This window comes from Syngnathus floridae, chromosome 7 (assembly GCF_059516105.1).
Source record: "Syngnathus floridae isolate MCC-2025c chromosome 7, RoL_Sflo_1.0, whole genome shotgun sequence".
Lineage (NCBI taxonomy): Eukaryota > Metazoa > Chordata > Actinopteri > Syngnathiformes > Syngnathidae > Syngnathus > Syngnathus floridae.
Genome location: NC_142419.1, coordinates 10,875,614 through 10,899,520, shown reverse-complemented (window position 1 = coordinate 10,899,520; position 23,907 = coordinate 10,875,614). Strand labels below are relative to the sequence as shown.

At 38.7% G+C, this 23,907-nt stretch overlaps 2 protein-coding genes across 2 annotated transcripts; both read left to right on the top strand.

Annotated features, from left to right (window-relative positions):
- Nucleotides 1-4,541: 4,541 nt before the first annotated feature.
- On the top strand, nt 4,542-14,980 carry LOC148395203 (solute carrier family 25 member 36-A). The gene is made up of 7 exons (XM_088381469.1): nt 4,542-4,950; nt 6,632-6,796; nt 7,719-7,796; nt 9,810-9,910; nt 11,611-11,677; nt 12,092-12,381; nt 12,451-14,980. Exons 1-7 carry the CDS (start codon nt 4,910-4,912, stop codon nt 12,642-12,644), a joined length of 936 nt encoding a protein of 311 aa, XP_088237595.1. The 5' UTR covers nt 4,542-4,909; the 3' UTR covers nt 12,645-14,980.
- An 884-nt stretch (nt 14,981-15,864) lies between these two features.
- Nucleotides 15,865-23,386, top strand: LOC148395202 (SPRY domain-containing SOCS box protein 4-like). The gene is made up of 4 exons (XM_088381667.1): nt 15,865-16,171; nt 17,676-17,742; nt 19,690-20,532; nt 22,588-23,386. Exons 3-4 carry the CDS (start codon nt 19,830-19,832, stop codon nt 22,713-22,715), a joined length of 831 nt encoding a protein of 276 aa, XP_088237793.1. The 5' UTR covers nt 15,865-16,171; nt 17,676-17,742; nt 19,690-19,829; the 3' UTR covers nt 22,716-23,386.
- The last annotated feature ends 521 nt before the right edge of the window (nt 23,387-23,907 follow it).

The window sequence follows — 23,907 nt, the reverse complement described above, 5'->3', positions numbered from 1 at the left end:
TTTGAAGTTCATTTAGATTCTAGATTAGAGGTGTTTTTTAGACGTCTTTTTATTCACTTTCAATATTTATTGTCATTGCAAAAAATGGAATGCGGATGAAATTGTTATGCAATGTATTTATTTCACAATAGGAAACATTAATAAGACGTAAGTTCCATATTTTCCCTTTATGAACATTGGCAAGTCTGAAAAGAATAGAAAAAAAAGCTGCCTTGACGGATTAAGGAGACGCGTATGTATTGACATATATTGTGTTTAATTGTCTGAGCAGTAATTGAATCCAGTTGTACAAGCACTAAGGACCAAATATTATGCTTTTGTTTTGTAAGGGTGCTATCCGGTCGTTTTTTGCTCATTGTCCGTTTATCCAGTATTCTAACCTGGCAGCGATAAGCGGAATAAACAATAAAGTTCAACCCAACACCCCCATCTAGTGGAGCACTGTGAACAGTGCACGTGATGCCTGTTCCTCTTAAAGTTCACCACCTTTACGTGGTCTTTTTCCCATTGTTATTTTTGCAACCCACTCCACTAGATGTTCCACCTCTTTTTCATATCCTTTTCTTTCTTCTCCTGATTATGATAGTATTATAATTAGTACTGTAGTGATGTGGATTGTGTGTCTGTGTGTATGTAAAACAAAATGTAAAATGAAGTTGTAATAGGTGTGTTGTACTTGCCGAAATAAACAAAATAAAATAAAAAAGATTAGGACTGAGTCCCATAAATGTTTGCGCCGCAATTTCAGTACTCGCTTCACTATATAGTAAAAAGTTGAATCTACAGTCATGATTTGCAGAAATAAGAAAATGAATGAAACTACCAGTGGCCAATCTCAACAATCATTTTAATGTTGGATAGTTTCTGCTCTTATGGAGGAACAAAATTAAGCCTGAGTTTTAAATGAAAAACTTGACACAAAGCCAAGAGCCACGTGGACTGCAGACAACTGCATGCTAACTGGCTCAGACTAACACATGGCATCTGCTAATCAATGTCACCCTTCCAGCAGCATGCCTATATGCTGTTGCATTTGCAATACAGTGGTTTCCTTTTTTTTAAACCCGCTGAGCTTTTGCTAGTCTAACCAGAAAAACTCAAATACTCAGACAACCTTGTGTTTGTGCTACAAACTGTGTGTCTCTTTTTGTCCACTTTCACCTCAATAAACAAATATGTGCACATTTTATTGTAAATAACACACTAACGGAAAAATTTTGCCATGCGTTGTACTCTCTTCATATAGAATGAATTGATTCAGCACTTTTAGTTGTGGATATAAAATCACGCTGATGTAAAGCAGCTGCCTTTTTTATAGTATTTGCTCGCTAGACACATAAGGCAAATAGTAGCGCTGCAGTTAGGATTTCAAGTCTCAGAAAAACAGCATGTATGGGAGGACAAAATCAATAGAGGGGGGGGGGGGGGTCTAGGAAATAATTTAAATTTGTGGCATTGAAGTGGTGGGACATCCCATGATACTTTTTTTCCCCAGAGGTAAAAATCCCCGGCTCATGTCCACAAGCAGAAATTTTCTGAAACAGCCTTGAAGTCATCTCTTAATTTAAAAAAAGAAATCAGTAGTGTGCGTATGTGATTACTGATGATTGAATGAGGCATGCCACAGGAAGCCAGAGGCCTTTGGTCAGTCATTGTCTTCAGATAACTCCTTTCACGCAGTAATTTCTGAAGGAATGGCAGTCATATGAGCTGATCTGTGAACGTGCAACCATTTATTCGAATCTTTTCGGGAATAGAAGTCATGGGACTGGCTGAGACGGGGTGATTAGAAATACGCATTTGCACATGAGTGGGTGAATGCACCTTTGTTGCCATGTGACTTCTTTCACTCAATATTATCAGTGTATGCCTCCACCTGAAAAACCTTTCCCAGACCTGGTTGCTAAGATGATAAAACAAATCCAAAGAGTAATCAATAGAACGCAGACCTCCAACAGTCCCAAACATGTTCATCTAACTTGTAACATGTCACTTGTTACATGCAGTGTGTTTCTACCAACATGGCAAAGATCCTTCTCAACGGCTTTGGCATTAGCATTCCCTTTTTTATTGTCGAAATAACCTGGATAGTTCAGCAGATCATCATGGATCACGTGCAAAAACTCACATTGCTCGCAAAACAATTAACCCATGTGTCAAAACTAAATTAATTTCTGCCCCCTTAATGCATTGTCCCTTTGGCTTTGTGAAATAACTGCAAGTCAAGTGCAATGGCTGAGGCTAACAAAATAAAGATTTTGCATAAAAAATAATAAACGATTTCACAGATTTCACATACATGGGCGAGTGTACATTTAAGTTGCAGTGCTTGATTTTGTTATTGTCTGGGAAAGCAAAGTGCAAAAGCAAACCTGTTTCATACTTGTTCCCAGTCGGTTTGGCTGTCTTCCATAACGGCTCAAAAGTCACATGTGCTGCGAACATGAACCGAATGCCCGGGAAAGAAAAACACAAGTTAAATTTTATCTACTCATTTTTCTCTTGGATTTCACAGTCTATGTATAGCAACACAAACAAACAATGATAAAGCATACACTTCATTAGCACTGAATGATTTAAACTAAAATCACATACTGCAAAAATATAAAATAATATAATATTGAAAAAAAATTAAGCAATTCTGTTGCCCATCATTGTCAAACAAATTTCAATCATTGACACTAAAGAATGTTGACCTACCCCATGTTCAAGAATAAAGTTTTCAAATATGTGACCTACGGGTCTCTATTGTTTCTCAGAAGTAAAAAAACAATATTCTAAGATTTACTGCTTGCAAAACTCATGATAAATGATGAAATTTTGTTAATTGTCTGTACTAAGAGATAATCTATTGGGAATATTTTGTAGAGTTTGTGTGTTTATAGTTTGGCAACATCACATCCTAATGTGGTTGATAAACAGCTACACTGTCTTTGCACTAAAAGAGAAGGATTAAATATAGGCTACACTTGAAATCTACGTTTGTGCAAATATACGCGGGCCACTATACTTGCTTATATTTGATCATTTATATAGCGGCAATACAGGTTGATTTAATGTCGCTTCAAAACAAATGTGAGATAAGGTAGCAAACATAGTGTGGTGTCTACTTTTTGATAGCATAACTGAAAATACAACATGGTATATTTTGTTATGTGATAAAAAAATTGCCTATTTCTTGAAACGTTTTTTTTCCATATTGTCCACATTTTTTTGTTTTGTTTTGTGTTCAGATTTATTTATTTATTTATTTATTTTTACCAGAATCATGAATATTCTTATCTAATCTATGAAAACACTTCATGACCATAATTAACCACACAAACTATATTTTGCATCATACCTTTTACGATTTTGTCTGTTTGTGTTCACGGGGCAACCCAAAACCCCCAAAGAATGTTTGCTCTCAAAGTTCAAAATAACATTTTATTTGACCGTTTCCAGAAATAGACCTACATGGAAGAACTGTAGATATGAGTGGATGTATGTCTGTACAGCTCAGAAAAGCAGACTAACAGAACAAAAACACTCAGCCAAGTTCACGAGTTGCAATGTTTTGCAAATGTTTGCAGTATGAAAATTCTTTATTTGAATCTATCTAAGAATACAGAACACCATCAAGAACATATATGGAGATACAGTATTTTGCTTTCAAAAAAGAATTCCCAAGGGTGAAGTAAAAAAAAAAAAAAAAAAAGTCATGGGGTGGAGATGTGGAGATATTGCTGACAAGGGGAAAGTGTAGGTTTTTGGTTGCTTCTTGGTCATAACATAGTCCCTTGGACAAAACCAGTTGAAAACCCTTGTTCTAGAAGACAAGAAGATAACGCAACAAACAGTGACCCCTTGGAGACCCTTTTTGCAGTCAGTCAGAGACTACTTGATGCAACTGCAGCACATGATCCTGCGATTTAATAGGCTGCAGCCATATTTAAATTAAGTGCGTAAGGATTTGTTTCTCATGCCCAAATTGGAAAACCTCATTATGTCTACAAGGTTGAGAGTTACTGTTCACCTCTCTCAGTTACATGTGCACATGGTTACATAAGTGCTTAGAACCTTTGTATGCTTTACAAACATATTAATTCTACATATTGTGGGTAAAGTGTTTTATATCTATTACAATATTCTAATTGCTAGACTGACACAATGCACATCTTACTACATGCAAAACTTGGTATTGGTAGAAAAATAAATTAAAAAACTCGAAAGTAGAGCAAAAACAACACATTTTAATTCCTACCTTTTATTTTGATATTATGAAAATAAATGATGCGACACAAATTTTGCGATAAGGGAATGAATTTGATAAAAAAAAAATAGTAAAGCCACTTTGTAGTACTAGTTAACCCTTCAAGAAGGCAACATTACTTTATAATAAGTATTTCTCTTGTAGCTGAAACAGAGATCAGCCGCATTTTCTGGCATTTTACCAGCTGGCAGGCTATCTTTGCCCTACAAAATAAAAGCACTATCACGTGAAGAAAAAGTGATGGGCGGGGCTACAGAAGCCTTTAACCAATCACAGCTTTTGTATTGGTTTTTTCATTCAACCACAAGCAGTAGACTTCCTTCATGGCTGTCAGAGAAGCCTGTTGGTTGTGTATCGATTGCTGTCCCGCGTGAGAGGCAAGAATTCACTAGAACCACACGAATGATGAACTATACCGCTTGTAAAGGTGGCGACACTGACCTGTCGCTCTAACAAGGATTTTCCCACCGGAAGACAGTGCTAGCGTTGCAAGCTGGCTAGCAAGGGGAGCAGCTGCATGCCGTCGTTTTTCCCGGGCAGCCACTGACTGACTGACAGACTGACCTCTACAACAACACACAGACGTGCTTGCTGAGTATTGACTCCCAGTTGTCTCTTATATGATTGCGAGTTGACGGTTCCCGAATATGAGACACAATGAGTCAAAGAGATACACTAGTTCATCTTTTTGCAGGAGGGTGAGTAAAATATATTCTCATGCCATTTACAGCGAGAGCTAGCGCTAGCTCCACGCCATCGTCTGTCGTCGCTCAATCTCGCCGATCCAAAACAATCGCGGGGGCTCAAATGATGTGGTTGACTTGCTTTGCGGTGCTCCGTTCACCTCAGGTCAAGTTGCTTCTCTCGGGCATATTTGCGTAAGCCTTACGTATCAATGACATGTCAATGTTTCAGTGAAACGTCAGGCAGAGGTGGACGTATGAGGGCAGGCGCCCTCGCTGATCATTTCACATCTTAGATGAAATGCTAAATCAATATTTATTTTTGTTGTGTTTGACCTAGGCTCCCACCAGAAGCTTAAAGTAAAGAAATAAAATAAAAATACAATGCATCGGTTTGTGACTGATACTGATACACGCACCGCCACGCCGTTCTTTCAAATTGGAACTAACAAACGCGGAATTTCCTGTCGTATTTCTTTAAATGTACTTATTTCTTGAAAACGAGGTCATGACTATGCATCCATTTGTGCACAGTATTTTCCAACCTTGCTTTTTCCCCCCCACTGTTGCACATACAAATGATCCTTTTTACTAATATACTGCTTTATTCTCTGAGGCTCATGCAAGAAAACCAATGATCCCGGCAAAAACTTAGTTGACATCTCTTATCTTTGACGTTGTAAATGATCCCCTGACTAAAGATAACCGCACGTTCTCTATTATGGTATGACCTGACCCAATAGTGTTATTTGATTTGCATCGTATATTTTCAGATTATTTCCTTTTATATTGTCGGCTTGAATAATGTGGCGTAAACAGAATGTTCCTTTTTTTTTATGGCAATATGATTTCCAAATTTTTAATCGATTCTGCTCCTTTTCTTAAATGGGACATATGACAGAACTTGTCCAAAGCAAGTTTTTATATTTGTTTTCCCCTGTTTTAGCTTGTTTTTTGTCCCACAACCTCATATAAGATGTCCATTTTGTTTAAACATTATTAGTGAATTGTCAGTGTGTAGGTGACACCGCTCTCAAGCTTGTCAACAAGTAAAGACAAAAGGTATCTGCTGCTGTTTGCACGTTCCTAAACCTATTATGCCACCATTTGATTGAATGTGACAACAAATAGTAGCTTGTTGTTATTTCACAAGAAACACAAAACATTCCGATTCTTGTTTTAACTTGCCTACATGCTACAGATCGTTAGAATGCCACAAAGACACTGGCAACATTATACAACGTTGTTAGATTGTTCTGTGAATGGCAGGTTACTAGTCCAGGTTGGGCCATGTCTTTCACGTATAGTCAGCTGGGATAGGCTACAACTAGGGCTATGACTACAAAAGATGTTAGTATTGATCATTTTTTCATTATGCCATCGAATAATGGAGTAAACATAATGGAGTAAAATAGATTTTGCAGGTATTTGTGCTATAGCTGCAAATAATGCTTATTTTTTAAATAAATTAAACTGACAATGATATTTTTCCATGAAAAGATTATGGTTCATTTACTTTTTGGTTGCTAATATGTCAGAATATAGGCAAAAATGTATAGGCATAGTAAAAGCTGTTGTTTGTAAATAAATGGATGAACAAACGATATGTCTGCTTTCAGTGAGGACTACATAAAATAGGGAGTAATTACTTTTGAGAGACTGAAATCAGAAGATTTGGAGTTTTTTCTTTTACCAGATGTGGTGGCACTGTAGGAGCCATATTGACTTGCCCACTGGAAGTAGTGAAGACACGTCTGCAGTCATCATCCATCAGTCTCTATGTTTCTGAGGTTCATCTGAGTACTGTCAATGGGGCCAGTGTGGCTCGGATGTCTCCACCAGGTCCCCTGGACTGCCTCAAGTGAGTTCTCATTCATCAGCTCTGTTGCATTTCTTGTACGATACAATCCATCTTGCATTTTGCTGTCAAGGAAGCTTGGCTCCAGTTGATGCTTGCTCATCCAAGTCTTGCCTTGTTTAGTCCAACTAGGCCAATATATCACCCATGTTTGGAAAACATCACAAACTTGTGTGTTAAATTTTGGAATGATGCCACATGGCATTTTTTTGGGCACAATAGATCAGGAAATAATTCCAAAATGAGCAGCAGTGTGTTACAGCCCGTGTGAATTCATTATTGTGAACTTGTCAAAAATGTCTGTCATTGTTTTGATATTTAATCGGCTTAAACCTTTTATCAGGGAATCAAATGCCATTGATATTTGCACTATTAATGTCCATACAAACTGCCTAATAGAATGAAGGAAAATAAATTGGGAGTGGTGTGTTGCTTAAAGTACAGTAAGTACAGTGCATCATACTGCTTCTAAAGTTAGATGCTGCACAAGTATAAAGTTTTAAATAAAGCTTGGATGGTTTCGTGTTCCATCGCTCGTTTGCCAAGATGCCAACTTCTGAAGTGGATTTGTGGCTTGAATTCTGCGTGCGAAGCATTCCACGAGTCACTTGGATCTTAGTCAAAATGCATGGATCATAAATAGATTTTATTGTGTATTATGATTTTTTTTTTAATGAATTACTTGTTCGTCGTTTACGCAACTAGTTCTTTTAAGAATGAAGAACGCATACTTTTATATCGTAAAATGTCATCATAGCAAGCTATGTTGTTGACAGCAGCGAGCATGGCAGAGTTTTATAAGACCAGTCGGAATGTTATACAACCTGACTACCTGGCACAAGTAGAAAAAGTCTTCTTCAGTAGTAATGTTAAATATTAGTGCAATCTTGTAGCATCACATTTCTTCTTCTATGTCTATTTTCAGATTAATTATAGAGAAGGAAGGATCTCGCTCACTCTTCAGAGGCTTGGGACCAAACCTTGTGGGTGTGGCACCGTCCAGGTGGGTTGATCACAACATATCGCTTTCCTTACATTAGCAGCTCGGAGTTGGAATCTCTAGCCACTTCACCATTCATTGTAACGTGCAGAGCCACGGTTTCATTCCGTCACTGATCATCCATGAGATTATTGAGCTTGAATCCATTATTTTTTCTTCCTTGCTACTACATTTTTGGCTTGAGATAAGAGTTATATTTTATATAATATATAACTCTGAACATTTGTATCTCCAATCTTTTTTCCTCATTAAATTTAATGGAAAAGCAATTGATCTGCTCCAGCCCCTGATTTAAAAAAAAAAAGTGTCTGATGTGCTTTTTGATCAAGTATATTACACTATATAATATTGCACATTATAAAACCCTACTGTAAGAACATAATTGAATCAAGTATCAAGAATTAAACCACCTAGGAGCAATATACTAATACCAATGTAGCTTCCATATACCATATGGAACAGTGACAAATCCTAAATCAGTATTGCTGTATTGTCTGTGTTTTGGTCCATCATTCACTATCTGGGTTATGGCGTTTTGCTCTGTCAAAATTAAACTGAGATTCTCAGGAGCTTTACTTTTTCCTAAGCACAATGTGGAATGTAGAAACATCTATTTGAGAGAGAAGGAGGAATAGAGAGAGACAGAGGAGCCCCGATAAAAGTCTTTTGATGCCACAGCAGGTGTCAGTGAGAGTCAGTATTTATCATCATTATCATGATACGAATAAAGTGGTGGCTAATGGCAGGAGCCTGCAGCTTCCTTTGCTAAGCATTTCAAGAGTGTTTATTGGCATTACTCAACTGTGCAGTGCCTTCTGATGTAACTGCGCTAGGAAACAGTTAAATAATTTAAAACATGCTCTACTAGAGTTTGCCGAGACTTTTTCCGTTTTGTAAGAACTGTTTTGACGGTCTAGTTTAGCATACAAGAATTTGACTGTGATCAACCCTTAGGTAAAACTAGAACAGAGAGAGAGACAGCCAAGTCCTCTTAATCTTTCAAATACATTTGGCAACTGCTGCATGCAAATAGTTGCGTCTCTGGGGTGTTTGCCCACTCAATTACATTTGAAATTCACGTTTTTTTGTCAATGCCTTACCAGTGCTTAAGAATTTTTGCTGCATTGTGCTGCAATAGTTCAGGAAATATACATGACACTTTACTAAATTTTGCCAAATCTGGCATGCGTGGTCTTGTCGGCAGCACTGTTTTCTGGTTCTCGTGCAAGAAAACTGGTGGCTGATCGTCGGCCACTCGTGAAAATTCGATGCTGAACTGCCCAAGAGTTACGTTGGGTTCAACAGCATCGCTTGATGGGTGGCATTACTTAGTAGTATTTCAGGTTTTTCCAGCAACAAACCGCGAATGACATTTACCACCAAAAGGGTGAGAAGGTCTCGGTTAGGATCACCGGAAGCAGTTTACTTTTGTGCTGTCACCAATTTGCCTTCCAGCGTTGTTCAACAGATTAAGACAATGTGCACATGCGGTTGTTTCATTGAGTAAATAGACCTAATGATATTTGATGGGGGTCATGTGAAAATACATGTATGTAGATGTCAGAAAGTGGGCACTTGTTAATTTAAGCCACAGGTGTCAAACTCAAGGCCCGGGGCCAGGTACGCCCCGCCACATCATTTTATGTGGCCCGCGAAGACAAATTGTGCATCAAATTAGTGTGTCATTACTATAATTGCAAATTGTCTTTTGATAATATCTTTTTTTTATTTTAATATTTGACCAGTTTTTACTCATCTGATTTGAAAACGAGTTATTTGTTTTGTAGCTTTTACTGTATATAATATGAGGTGTTTATACATTTATTTGGTTTGACAGTCATAATGGCCCTCCGAAAGAAGCTATGACTACAATGCGGCCCGTGAAAAAAATGAGTTTGACACCCCTGATTTAAGTGTATTTATCAATGCATTGTTATGCATCTGTTGTTGGAGAATAATGGCATAAAAAATATTTTGCTTCCTAGTGAGTCTAGCCTGTGTGATTTGTGTCAACAGAGCCATCTACTTTGCTGCTTACTCCACAGCCAAAGAGAAACTGAACAGTGTATTGGAACCTGACTCCACACAGGTTCACATGGTATCAGCTGGAATGGCAGGTATATGCACAAGCTCTCTTATCCCCACTTTGGAATGTGTTTAATCTACAGTATTTCAACCCAGTGACGACTGTATGCATCAAAAAAGAATGCGGAGAAATGCCGATCCTACCGGATTGTCCATATGTTTGTTAGAGAAATCACTGAATGCCAACACTGCTTGTTTCGGATATTTAACTGCCGACTCTGTTTCATGCTGGTTTCATGCATTGTTCACTCAAGATGACAAAAGGCAATGTTTAAGCTGCTTATGTAACACATATTTGTTAGAATAAGTAAAATAATGAGAATGTATTTAACATTTGTTCAACGACACCAGCAAAATTAATATATCAATATTTTATATTTTAATCACATTTTTGTGTTTGGTCACGTGTCGTTCTTCAAATAGCGGATTTAACTTGTTTGCCTATTGTCATTTTATTGTTTTATTTAACTAATTGTGTCTTCAGCACGAGGACAATTTATGTATATATTCTCATCAAAGGTGTTTCACTGAGACTGCACGTTTATTTGAACAAAGTTAAGCTGCACTTTCGATCGGCGAGCGTACGCAACCGCACGAGCATGAGGAATCTCTTTGGTAGTTGGGCGGCTTCGGGTCAGTAGACAAGGACTCGGTAGACAAGGTTCACAAGAACTGTTATTATGCGTAGGAATGGTTACATTTCTCATTTGAACTTGCTCCAAGTTACTGGTAATTTTTACCGGTACTCAATGATACAATTTTTTTTGTGCTTGTTTTGGAATTTAGTTTAACATTTATTTTTCAAAATATAAACTTCGACAAATAAATCAGCATGGATTTAAAACAAAGTGGCTTGAGTAAAAATAACTAAAAGTATAGATATAAAAAATTACAATTAATAAAGTGAGTGTTTAGACTTTATATCTACTGTAGATAACTTTATCAAGTTTATTTTAAGTTTTTTTTCCAAGTTTATTTTATTTTTATAAAGTTTATTTTAATGTGTTTTGAGTAAACCTTTTTTTGTGAAAATGTAAACCACGCGTCAGTAACCCTTATCGTCATGTTTTTATGACCTGCTTCTTCGAGTTGCAATTTTAACAGTGCATCATAAAACGCAACAAGACAAAAGATCCCTTTTCAAATAGAGTACACGTTTTTCTGTGACACGTATTTCAAGAAACGTTATGTACCCCTTTGCAGCTGTGATCCAGCCGGGAAGGCACAACTTTACAATGTGGGTCATTCAAGCTGCTGGAGCTGCAGTCTGAAAGTCATCTGTCTGTGTAAAGCTAAATCTCACAGGTACACGACAGTGCCATTTTTAGCACAGTATGACTCAGACCTTTGCAGTCAAGGTCAGCATTAGTCACACAGACTCCCCTGTGCAGAGCTATCCAAGTGGGCTGCAGTGACTGGTGATAGGGTGATGTCCATCCACTCATTTTTTTCTAGACCCAGTCCCACCTAACCCCGAGGCTGGGTACACCCTGCATTGGACGCGATTCAATTGCAGTTGGCTGATTTTTAACAGGCAATTACCTCTATTGCGGGTAATTTTTAAAATGAAGCCAAATACTTTGTCAAGTTTTTATGTCTTTGTTAAAACCAATTTTACGTGTTTCAAAAGAAATAGTCAGGAGTTGTTTTCTGGCAGATTATTTGGTCACTAGCTGCATATTAGCTTCGTTTCTTCTAATTGAAAACATTGTGTTTTTCCCTCTTTCTGTAGGTTTTACAGCCATTACAGCAACCAATCCAATATGGCTTATAAAGACTCGTCTTCAGCTGGATGCCAGGTGAAATGTCAATCAACATTGTGATGCTGTGCACAACTAGACTGACCTTTTTATCTCGTGAAGAAAAAAAAAAAAGTTGGCTCTTAACGATAAGAAACATCACCTATCCCAGAATTCAAAGGGAAGGGAATAAAATAAAATGAGGATCTACTGTACTCAACAGTAATGAGTACACCCCATTTGAGAAAAATGCCTAATCTATTTGGCCCCAAACACAAGACACTACTTTGAAATTCTGATACAGTAATCTGAGTCACTGGTTAGATCCTTGGAAATTTAACCATGACACTAAACCATTTTTATTTCTTTGCAAGTTCTGCTTGTCTTTTTTCTTCACGTTTTTTCTTGCTCGACCAAGTGGCGGTCAGACATCTTGGAGTTATTCTCTCATTTGTATTTTTGTTTTAATTTCAGAAATCGAGGGGAGCATAGGATGAGTGCATTTGAATGCGTGCGCCGGGTGTATCAGTCAGATGGCCTACGAGGTTTTTACAGGGGCATGTCAGCATCTTATGCTGGCATCTCAGAGACTGTGATCCACTTTATGATCTATGAAAACATCAAGCGGCGGCTCTTAGAGGCCAAAGCCCCCCAGAACATGGATGAACAAGAGGAGGTATCCAAGGATGCTTCAGACTTTGTGGGGATGATGCTTGCTGCTGCCACTTCCAAGACATGTGCCACATCCATCGCTTATCCTCATGGTGAGCGTGATGCAAATAAAAATCGCCTAGATTTGTCTATCGTTTTCAACCTGTCCTTTCTCTTTGCAGAAGTGATCCGCACACGGCTACGTGAGGAAGGCACCAGATACCGCTCCTTCTTCCAGACTTTAACGACAGTTCCTAAAGAGGAGGGTTTTCGCGCTCTGTACCGCGGCCTCACCACCCACTTGGTACGGCAGATTCCCAACACCGCCATCATGATGTGCACCTATGAGATGGTGGTCTACATCCTGAATGGTTAATGGCTTCACTCCTTTACTATAACTCGACCCTTGTAATCCGGCCCTTGTTCAGTGTTGGAGAGACGAAAGAACATGGAAAAAAACTGCTGATAAGCTACAACATGCGCACGTAACGACAGAGGCGGCATCTCAGTGTTGTCTGATGATTTTAAGTGACAGGTTTTGTTTTATTACCAAAGGCACAAGGACGTTTGAATGGAACCCATGCTGATTTGGGGTGTTGAGGTCCAAATTAGCTCTATCTTATTCAGAACTATTCATTCTACTCCCATCCCCGCAATTATAATTTCGAAAATTGTAGTTGCACTTAATAAGTAATAATGCCTCTGACTTCTCAGATCTGTTTGTTGTGCTGCCAAATTTGTAATGATTTGAGTGAAATGTAGATGGAGGGGATTGTGCCTTGTGTAAAAACAAGATGTGATTTAGGACACACGTGTGCTTGGTGGACGGATGTGAAGCTCCGGTTAACAGAACTCTCCACAATGTGAAGTAATTTAATTGCACAAAGGTATTGTGGAATTTCAGGCACTTAGAGAAACTTGGGTTTCATTGTATACAGGACAGTCAACTTGGGTTTTGCAACGACCTAACCCAGGGGTGTCCAAACTCGATACTTGAGGGTCGCTGTCCTGCCTATTTCAAATGATCAGGATTGTTATGAAGCTTCTTCAGAGCTTGCTGATGAGTTGAGCGTTTGAATAGGTGTGTTGTAGCAGGAAGACAGAAAAAAGGCAGGTCAGTGACCCTCCAGGACTAGAGCTGGACATGCCTGACCTCACCCTTCAGCTCTTGCTTTTTATGCATTTAGAATGATCTCATCCCCCCATAAAACCAGAAGGAGATTAACAGTTTATTCTTGAGTTACAGTACAGGACTAATAATATCACATCGTTCGGCCTGCTTTATATCTACTGGAATGTAAATACAAATGCAGGTTGAAGGAAGCAAAACACTGAAACATTTTTAATAGTCGTGAAATAAATAGTTTTAACATTGTAATATTGATATATTAAATATTTGCTTAAATAATATAATGTAATTTGTCTGACTGGTAAGGCAAATGAAACCATTTATTCATCTGTATTAGAGAGACCATTGGCCCTCCAGTTGTGAAAATCTGATCTCTCCAATACCTACCTGTACTTATGGTGTCTCACAATCTTTTTGGGGAATTTTTATTCCTTTTTCTCATTTAGAAAATCCATATTTGGTGTTCAGGACAATCCTGTTTTGCCCTGGAATTTGGAGGGTCAGTTTGTGTCGATGAATTTGAATAATATGACGGTCTTAAACGCACATTAATAAATTCATGTTATAATTGCTGAAGTTTTTTTTTAATATACAGTTTACTTAGTTGTTCATTGCTGCTTATACAGTATAGATTTTAAACAGTATTTGTTACCTAATAATGATTAAGATGGATACTAAATTATTAACCTATTCTGTCACTTGCTTTTGTCCTTAGATCAAATTGACTGCTTACAACCAGTAAATCCTATTTCAATTTTTGCTGTGATTGGTCACTTTAATTTAGCTCAAACTGGTTACATGTTGAAACATTTTTATCTGCCCAGCTTTAGTGAAAGGGCGGTTTTGGCTGGACATTTCAATTGCTTAACCCCTAACCTGTACTTTGGATTGTGGAAATCGCCCAGCTATGTGACCCCTTGTCAGATGCTGTGAATAGTGCATTAGCTTATTCTCCTTGTAAGCATTTTTGCAGACACTTAACATCAATGCGCACAAGTTGGGTGACCAAGCTCATTCTGCTTGAATTGGGTTTAAAGTTTGTCAGTCAGATGGATGGGTTGGTTGAGTTAATTTTACCAAACCTTGAAAAGGTGGTTGACTCATCCCCCAAAAATATGTTGAATGCTGTCAGAAAATCACAATTAAACAAATATTGTATTTACTTTCAGCAAAATTAACTTGAACTGGAAATATATTAATACAACTTAAGTATGCATCTTTTTCAACTATATTGTACAGCATGTCTGCCTGCTGTTCATACAGTCTTCCTTTCATCCAATGGTTATTGTTTTACACGTTTGCATTGTGTGCTTGTGAGTGTATGTGTTGTGTGTGTTTGCCTAAATGACAGTCTGTCATTCAGTCATGTCTTGAGCGTAAGAAACTAGGAATAATGTATGCACTCAGTAAAGGAACTGCAGGTTTTTATCTTTTTAAATAAATTGTTGCCTTTCTCCTGCTGACCTTTTTCCATGTTGTAGTTGATGTTGTTGATGAGCCTACTTTAAGTGTGGCTCTATCTATGCATTGTCATCACTTGTTTTGTTGAATATGTGAGTCAATAAACTCGAGAGTGCAACTCATGCTGTATTCACGGGGTCTAGTCTTGTAATATGGGATTTTATCAGCAGGTCGCAGTATTTGTCCAGTCTGCTGACTTAGTTTTCGTATCCCAGAATGTTGCATTCTGAGTCTCATCTGCAGAACGTTGCATCAACAGAAGGCAAACAAAATATCACAGGCCAAGTACCAAGTTTGTACCAAGTTTGTTTCCAAAACATGCGTTCAGCCAACAACACTAACATGAAAGCAATGCAATCCTTTCAGATATGGTTGCATGCATATTTTAAATGCAGACTTTCTAAATGTAGAATACAATTTTAATAACAATACTTGAGTGGAAATATTTTAGATATACCTTCATGTTCTAACCAACAAGTCTTGTTTTCATCAGATGTTGATACAGAAGACTTGCTTTTAATTTGCCTTTTAGTGGACCTGTATGGAAAGTTTAACACATTGACATAAGGTACCATTTTCACAATGACGTGTGCATTTTCTCATCTCTGCAAGAAAGCAAAGACGCATTGATGCTAAAATTGTCACTTAACTTCAAATACGAATATGAAGAGTAAGACTGCAATAGGCCATATACATTCAATTTATAAATGTTCACCTTGTCTGCATCAATGACAGCAATCAAAACACAATTAGATATTTGAAATTGTAATCACTCGGGGTACTTCAGTATAATAGCAAACCGCATCCATCAGATTAAGAATATGGGGGCTTTCAAATGCTTTATAGAAATATACCATCAACCCATAATTGCTTAGTGATCACACTGTGAAAGAAAACTATAAGTATATTTTGTGCATACCCCAACAAACGCTTATTGTTGCAAACATCGCGAGAGAATGCGTGATCACGCAAGCTGACTTGACGCCAGTTACCTTTTCGTGATCCTCAACCTGCAGCCAATCAGCGACAGGGAGGCACACATGGACGCCCGGAAAGTGATAACACGGTAAACCACGTCTACGGACTAGACGTTATCCACGGAGAACAAAGAAAGTCGTCTGATTTGTTTGCCTCGTCTATCTGGATAGTAGGCATGCCATCAAGCAAGCTTTACGCTTGTTTTTAGGTCTTTCTATTTTTTATCTAAGGCGTGTTGGGACTTGTTTTTTAATTTGAGCAACGGGGAAACTCATCGGTTTGTTGCAACTTCTGCAAGCTGCTTAGTTTGTGTCGGAGGGCAGCGTCTACTTTAGGTAAGTTTAAAACTCTGCTTTACACGACGAATCATCTAGTGTCCAACTATATTTCCGTGAGCATAAAGTTTTCTCCAAACGTACTGATTATTTGTGTTTACGCGGCGGGGACGTACTCGATAACAGATCTGGTCGTGTTAGGGTTTTTTTTTTTTTGTCCTTCAAAAATTGACAAATCGTAGTATTAACAAGGCTAAAACATTTTCCGATATCTGAAGACTGATTCATACTTTCTTTCAGTATGTACCAGACGGTCTATTCTCATACCAGTTGAGCGTGTTTTGTTGCGCGTGTAAGCAAACAGGAAGTTGGTTGTGAGTCATATTCCTGGTTTGTGGGGAGTGGAGAGGGCAGCTAATAATACTTTTCCACTAATAACTTTTAATTCAATGATTTTATCTATTTATGATCATCTTTATCTACGTGAAGACACTGATCATGTTAAATGAAAACACCAGTCAAAATTAATTACCTAGCATTTCACTCCTCAGTGTGTGTATAGAATAACATATATAAAATAAATATTTATTAATGACATCTGGTTACCCGAAAGAAAGTTTAAGAAGTTTAGGTATCTACTGTATGTATAACATACATATTCCTCTTTGTCTGTGCTTGACTGCGCAGTACAATACTGCCCCCGAGTGGCCAAGACGGACACTTGCAAGAGCAGCACCATCAATTGGATAGCAGCATTAAATTATGAAACTCAAATTGTTTAATTTTTATAGTCTATTTAGTTATGTTACTGTGTTATGATTTTATAAAGTATAGCTCATGGCACCACTGTGTTTTACTTTCATACAAGACTCACGGGCACAGCAATGGCATTTTTGAAAGTTGGTTTCGCAGTTGCAGTATTTACAGTACATTTGTCTTAATATATAATTAATTTTGTGATTTAGACCACTGTTTTCATGTATTCCAGGGCATAATTTGGTTGCAATTTAAATTAACACAAGTCTTCACTCCGTTTGGCTTGCAACCATTCCAGTTTATCATGTTTATCTTTGAATCTTGTTCAAGTTAATTACTGGTTTGGGTAAAGATGTCATTTAATTAAATACTTTGGATTTAAGCACACCATCTGCCTGGCACCCCCTGGCCAGGCTATCGTCCATATCAAATGGTATTTTGTGTGGCTGTCCCAGCAGATGGTCAGACGGATTAACTGATGGAAGCAATTGTAGCTGCTATGGACACTTCTTGTTTCTTGGATTGAAATGTTAAGGATGTCTGCCCATTCAAGTTTTTTTTTTTTTTTTTTTTTTTTTTTTTAAATAAAAAAAGTAAGCATTGTGCAACTTTAGTATAAATAAATAAATAATCTGTTACATTGGTTTTATGCTTAAATATGAGGTGAAAAGTTTATATAATTCACATTGCCTGCTTGCCACTCAATATCACCGCTTCTTGACAAAACATTACGTGTTGAATACTTGAATTATTTATAACAAAGTTAAACCTTGAAACCTCTAAATTATGTATTTTTCATCTGTTCCAGGGTGACTCACCGTCCTTAAACTATGCATTCAGAAGTGTACCTGAGAATTCTACAGGCAAACATCGAGGTAACCATCTGCTTAGACAAGTTGCAGAAATTATTAAAGCAAAATTTGCAAGCTCAGTTTCGGTAGAAAACAATTCTTACCCATTTGAAACTCAACAAAATTGACAGTCATAAAGTAGTTCTTCAGCGGGTGACTTTCAACTGCAATTGCAGTTAAAAGTGAAACCCCGTTTTTTTTCTGTCTGCCTCGGTTACATTTGCTGCCTTTAGCTGTCAGTGCATCTCTGAGAAGTTTCTTTCACACTGGCTATCCAATGCAGCGATTTTTCGGACAAATTTGCTGTTCCCTGCCATTAGCTGTGACCCCTGCGTGAAGTTTAACACCAAAGACACACTGTTCATGTACGCACATGTTGAAAGCAATTGTTGCTATTGCGATGACATCGTCACTCATCTAATTTATGTCAATGTGCTTGAGCCCCATCGTTGCATATCTATTTTATGTCAATGTGCTTGAGCGCCTCAAGCTGAAACCCATGTGTACTTTGGAAATAACAATGTCCCCCATCTGCAAGTGTATGTTTGCAAGGGGGAGGAGACTAAATCCTGACTCTAGCGTTATGCATCTTATGTGCTGCCAATTTTGACGGGGTTGTGGAGTAGCTGCTTCGGGACTAAAAGTGTGCTCCTCTGTAAGCCCTGGCTCCTCTTCACCTTTCTTCCTTGGCTGTCTCCTTCAGCAGCTGTTTTCTTGTAAACTGGGAAGCCAGGCTTTTTCTCCATCCTTGCGTCACAAGCTGGAACTTACTGACTCATGACACACACAAGCGCACACCCACACGCTCGCACGCACACTCTTTGCTGTCTGTGCCCTATCCCACAATCGTCTTGCTGTTGACTGTTTACTGACCCCCTTTTGGGCTGAGAACTGTGTTCCCACTCTTTCACTTGGCAGCTATGATTGTGTGTTCACATTTCTGTGTGAAAGACTCCTGACTGCTCGGTGCAATGCTTTCATGGTAAGCTGTCGTTTCACAGGCCACTTGATGTTTTTTTTTTTTTTTACGGTGCTTTCTGTCTTGCGATATCTTCTCAGGGTTCCCATTTCTCTCTTGGCTTAAATATTACTGAACTTATGTCCCGAGTTTTGCATGCGTGTTAGTGTTCCAACGGGCTTTTGGAGTCTCTCGATCTATTTCCGACACTGAAATTCTGAAAGCGATTTCAATGTGACAATCCTTTGTCTTTATTAAAAATCCTTATTAAACATCACTAGCACTAGCTATACTGATGTTGAACAGAATTGAGTATCATTTTGTGATCAGTGGATTGTCATTCATCATCCCAATATAGATTTATATTAGAAACATTAACAGTGACTAAAGTGTCATTTGTTTTGGGCTGCCCTTATATATTCCTTTGCGAAAAAACTACAGGGGATTGAGCAGCACAGCTGGGCCAGAGCTTATGGGAAAGCCAAATGGTGTACTGTATCCAAGGGGGAGATGAAAAGGCTGAGATAATATGCGCAATTACGTATATTAGAATTAGAATTTCTTTCTTTCCACAATGTTACCAAAACATGCATGTTAGTGTGCAAGTAGTATGTACATAAATCAGGGATACCCAAGTCCAGTTCTCGAGAGCGCCTATCCAGCCTGTTTTAGATGTATCTCTAGACCCGATTCAAAACATTAGCATTGTTATCAGGCTTTTGCAAAACTTGCTGATGAGCCGATCATTTGAATCGGGGGTGTTGTCATAGGGCTACACCTAAAACAGGCTCTTGAGGACCGAACTGAAGCACACCCCTGAAGTAAATTGTTTTGGAGTCTTTGTGTGTGCTCTGCAAGGAGAAAGGTAAAGTTTGATGATGCACATTTGTCATTTAAATTGTGAGTGGGAGTATTACTTATCTTAAAAGCGCTTACCTGGATTTAGAAATACACCATTTCATTTTGTTTTGTATGGATTGCACAATCCGATTTATGCTGTGTCTGTGTTTCAGGAGTCACATACCCCCTGGTAGAAGAGTTGACTATATCCATGCCAAATGAGTTAACGTCAGGATATATCACTTAATTATTAGGATCCTTAGTGCGTTCATCCCCTCCCCTTATCCTCTCTTTCCCTTAAGACCACCTCACTATGGGCCAGAAGATTGCATTGAGCATTAAGTCAGTGGATGGGGAGCCTTCATACAGCCCCGTGCGACAAGGACCGCGAGGTCCAGATTTCTGCCGGCCACCCAGACTGGATTTACTGCTGGACATGCCCCCGGCCAGTTCCGAGACTCAGCTACGCCACGCCTGGAATCCCGATGATCGGTCTCTCAACGTCTTTGTCAAAGAAGACGAGAAGCTGACGTTCCACCGACACCCAGTAGCCCAGAGCACAGACTGTATCCGAGGCAAAGTGGGCTACACTAGGGGCCTCCATGTTTGGAGTATACACTGGCCAGCCAGACAGAGAGGCACTCATGCCGTTGTAGGAGTGGCCACAGTCGAAGCACCTTTACACTCAGTGGGATACACCGCCTTGGTGGGATCAGATTCCGAGTCCTGGGGCTGGGACCTGGGTCGAAACAGACTCTACCACGATGGAAAGAATCACCCTGTTTCTTCGACAACTCCCACATACCCTTGCTTCCTTGAGCCAGATGAGTCCTTTGTGCTCCCAGACTCCCTGGCAGTAATACTTGATATGGATGAGGGCTCATTGAGCTTCATGGTGGACGGACAGTATTTGGGAGTGGCTTTTCGAGGGTTAAAAGGCAAGAGACTGTATCCCATTGTCAGTGCTGTGTGGGGACACTGTGAAGTGACGATTCGCTACGTCAACGGACTAGATCGTAAGTTCATCTCCGTCAACTCAGAGCACAAAGACGAGCTTATTCATGAGGGGCAGTCAAAAGGTAAAGAGCCCTATCCAATTTACCCGAATTAACATTAAATGTTTGAATGCATCAACTTCCTGTTAGCCATTTTGGAAATGACTATCATTGGATGTTGTGGGTGAATTCCTCTTTTTGGAAGGGTATCCACCAATAAACATTTTGACTGCCCCTCATCTTTAAAGCTGGCTGCCATGGGATTATTTGTGCATTGTTGACCTTCTCTCTTTTTTTAAGGCTTTCAATGAGCACAAGTTGATCACCGTGCAAAAGCTTAACGATGTAATCGTGATGGTCCTCATACTATCCTCTATTCCCCCTGCCCTGCGTTTTGTGTCAGCTTTGCTTCACCGGCATCACGTTCAACAACATAAAACATATTGCTACCCAACAAATTGCACAATTTCAAACATTTTTGCAATGCTCGACTCGTAGTTGTCAATGAAAAAAAATTCTGCAGAGTCTGTATATCAGCCGCCAACCTCCATGCAGTAGCTGATCGTTCTAGCGTCTAGCATAGTTTGCATGCTTTGTGGCAAAGTGATGGCTGATTATTGTATTTTTTGGAAAACTGCAATAGCTTCCTGGGATATCAGACGTGGAGCCGTTGAAAAAACATTTCGTTCCCCACTCTTTATCAAACACACACCCTTTCTCTTGAGTTATACTATACATACTGTATGTGTCTCAAAAACCTTCTCTATCCCCGCATGGTGATTGATCTGTTAATTAAGAATTGGAGCACCAACATATACTACCGGCATCAGTAAATGCCACACTTGGCAGCATTTTATATCTTTTTACCTAGGTGGCACAACATAGTTGGTCCACTTGGTGGTGGTCAGACTCTGTAGTTTTGTCGTTTTCATCCGTTTTTGGTAACCCAACACCACTCACTTACACTGAGCAGCAGAGCCCCTGGATATCATGGTGCATGAAAGCACAACCGAAGGAAAAGGGAGGGGAATTTGGAAGATTTGGCTAGCTCTGATAAAGGTCACTTTGCCCTATTGTATACGTGATGTATTTGGCTGCGGTCTGGAACAACCCGTGATGTAAGAATGCATAAAGGCCTGCCTGCAGGAGCGAATCCATGTCAGAAAAAGGAAACGCTACTCGTGCCATCTAAAGTCCCAGCAGTCTAATTTGTTATTGTTGTATTGTTATACAGTTTTAACCGTCTCCATGACAACAAGCCTTGTGGCATTTCAGCTAATGACAAAATGCTGAGTCAACCAATTAAACTGAAGGAAAGCGACCAGTGAAAGGGAACATTCCACCAACTTCGTTACTGCTGTCCTCTTTTGTATTCGAGTGAACCCCATTTAACTTTTTTTTCTCTTTTTTTTTTTTAATTATATAAATGACACCTATCTTGTTTTTATTGTTTGTGTTTTACTTGGTTGTTAATAGTGGAGATGTTGTTTTGGAATTTGTATGAACAAAAAAATACATGTACTAGGGCATGACTGGTATTTTGGCTGATTTGGATATTTGGCAGGAAAAAAAATTCTGATAACTGATTGATCAGCTGATTTATTTTTAAGAATATACATAATGGGTAAAAGTTCCCAACATAAAACAACAAAATAATATGAATTATGAGCAGAACTCTTGATTGTTTTACAAAACTTTGTCCTTTAGTATTTGTTTAATTTTGCAAAAGAGATAACATTTCAAAATACAGAAACATGGACACAACAATACACAAAAGTATGACGTGATTAGTTTAACTTTTTATTCAAGCAGTATGTTTTAGTTAGCATTACATTTCTTGTACATTCCTTTACATTTCTTCTAGTCTATCATTTTGTTTGCCATGAAGCCATGTCCTTTACTTGCTAGCCATACTTGTGGAACAGCATTTATTGTCTGAAGAAAAAGATTGTATCAGCGTTTAATCAGATGGCCTAGTCCAAATATTTACAATGAGATGATGACGCAGTTCACGTTGCTTGTTGTTCATGTTGTTGGTACCAGCAATTGGATCCTAACCATTTTTCTCCTTTACAGCGGAACCCCTCCCACTCATGGAGCTATGTAGAAGAGTAGCTCGCCTGGCTCTGGGTAGGGAGCGCATCCATCACATCGACACGCTCCCGCTGCCTCAGACTCTCAAGAACTACCTCCAGTACCAGTGACAAAGTCCGCCCGCACACTCTCACTGGAACTCCAACGTGGGAGGTACTGTTCACCTGTTACTCTCACTGCGACCCTTCCAATTGAACTTGATTAAAACCCCAGATATCTGCTGAAAACGTCAACAAGGGCATTGACTGTGACTAGAAGATAAGCATGAATATGATGCAATGTTTTTATTCTCCAGTTTCTTGTTTCTTCATGGAAAGGATTATAGGATTTTATGAATGCGATTAAATGAAATGTCTTCTGCTAATCACAGGCGTAAGCAAATGAGTCAAATGAAGATACCTCAAGGCCTTAATTGCTGTATCGACCTGCAGGCAGCCAAATATTGTATAGATTTGCAGTCTTACCTACTTCCCACTTACATTTTTTCTTTCTCAGTTGATAGAAACCTCTAACACACTTGATGAACTCAAAGGGCCATGCGCTATCACTGATTTGACCATTAGTTACTTTTAGAGTGGTAAGTGTTGTTTTTTTTTAACCATTAAATGGTGTTAAATTTGGGTTTCACCCCTAAAATACTTTTTAAAACTATTTTTATCTCTACATATTTTGAGATTTGTCTCCAGGGCATGATCTCGCAGGGATTGGAAAACGTTAAGGACATAAGCATATTTTAAATGTGAATAGCAATAAACTTGGCAAAACCTACGCCTCCTTACAATGTGTGCTCTCTCAATTTCATGATGTACTTTCACACAACCATACAATTCTACCCCCCCACCCCCCCTTCTGTCTTAAGGAGTGTCTGGTAAAAGAAACCGGGCAGTGAAAATCATCAGCAATTCAACAGAGGATGGTTTGGAAATTCTTCCTCCCACCATCCGTGTGTGATTACAATTTGAAATGGCGATACGAGACAAAGTATAAGAATTTTGACGCTAAAAGGATTCTTGCCACGTCAATGAAACGATAAGAAAAAGCAAGTGATTTGAGTAAATACAACTTCACAACCCATTCTCAGCTGCACAAGTAGCCTAAAATAAAAAAAAATCCTTTGGATTTATGTTGCCCAATGTTAGTTTTAGAATTCCTGAGATACTTGATTTACCTTGGCCTTGGGACAGTAATACATACATACTTTTTGTGGTTCTTTGTGTTTACCTTTTAAAAGTCCTCCAATACTCCTTAAAGTGTCAGATTTTTTTATCGACTTGTAATAAATGAGGGATTGTCTCAGGGCCA

What these genes read in the sequence shown, in the direction of transcription:
- LOC148395203 (XM_088381469.1), top strand. Translation starts at nt 4,910, where the DNA reads ATGAGTCAAAGAGATACACTAGTTCATCTTTTTGCAGGAGG. An exon ending in GTTCATCTTTTTGCAGGAGG is followed by an intron (nt 4,951 to 6,631) that starts GTGAGTAAAATA and finishes TTCTTTTACCAG; the next exon opens with ATGTGGTGGCACTGTAGGAG. An exon ending in GGTCCCCTGGACTGCCTCAA is followed by an intron (nt 6,797 to 7,718) that starts GTGAGTTCTCAT and finishes GTCTATTTTCAG; the next exon opens with ATTAATTATAGAGAAGGAAG.
- LOC148395202 (XM_088381667.1), top strand. Translation starts at nt 19,830, where the DNA reads ATGGGCCAGAAGATTGCATTGAGCATTAAGTCAGTGGATGGGGAGCCT. An exon ending in CTACGTCAACGGACTAGATC is followed by an intron (nt 20,533 to 22,587) that starts GTAAGTTCATCT and finishes TCTCCTTTACAG; the next exon opens with CGGAACCCCTCCCACTCATG.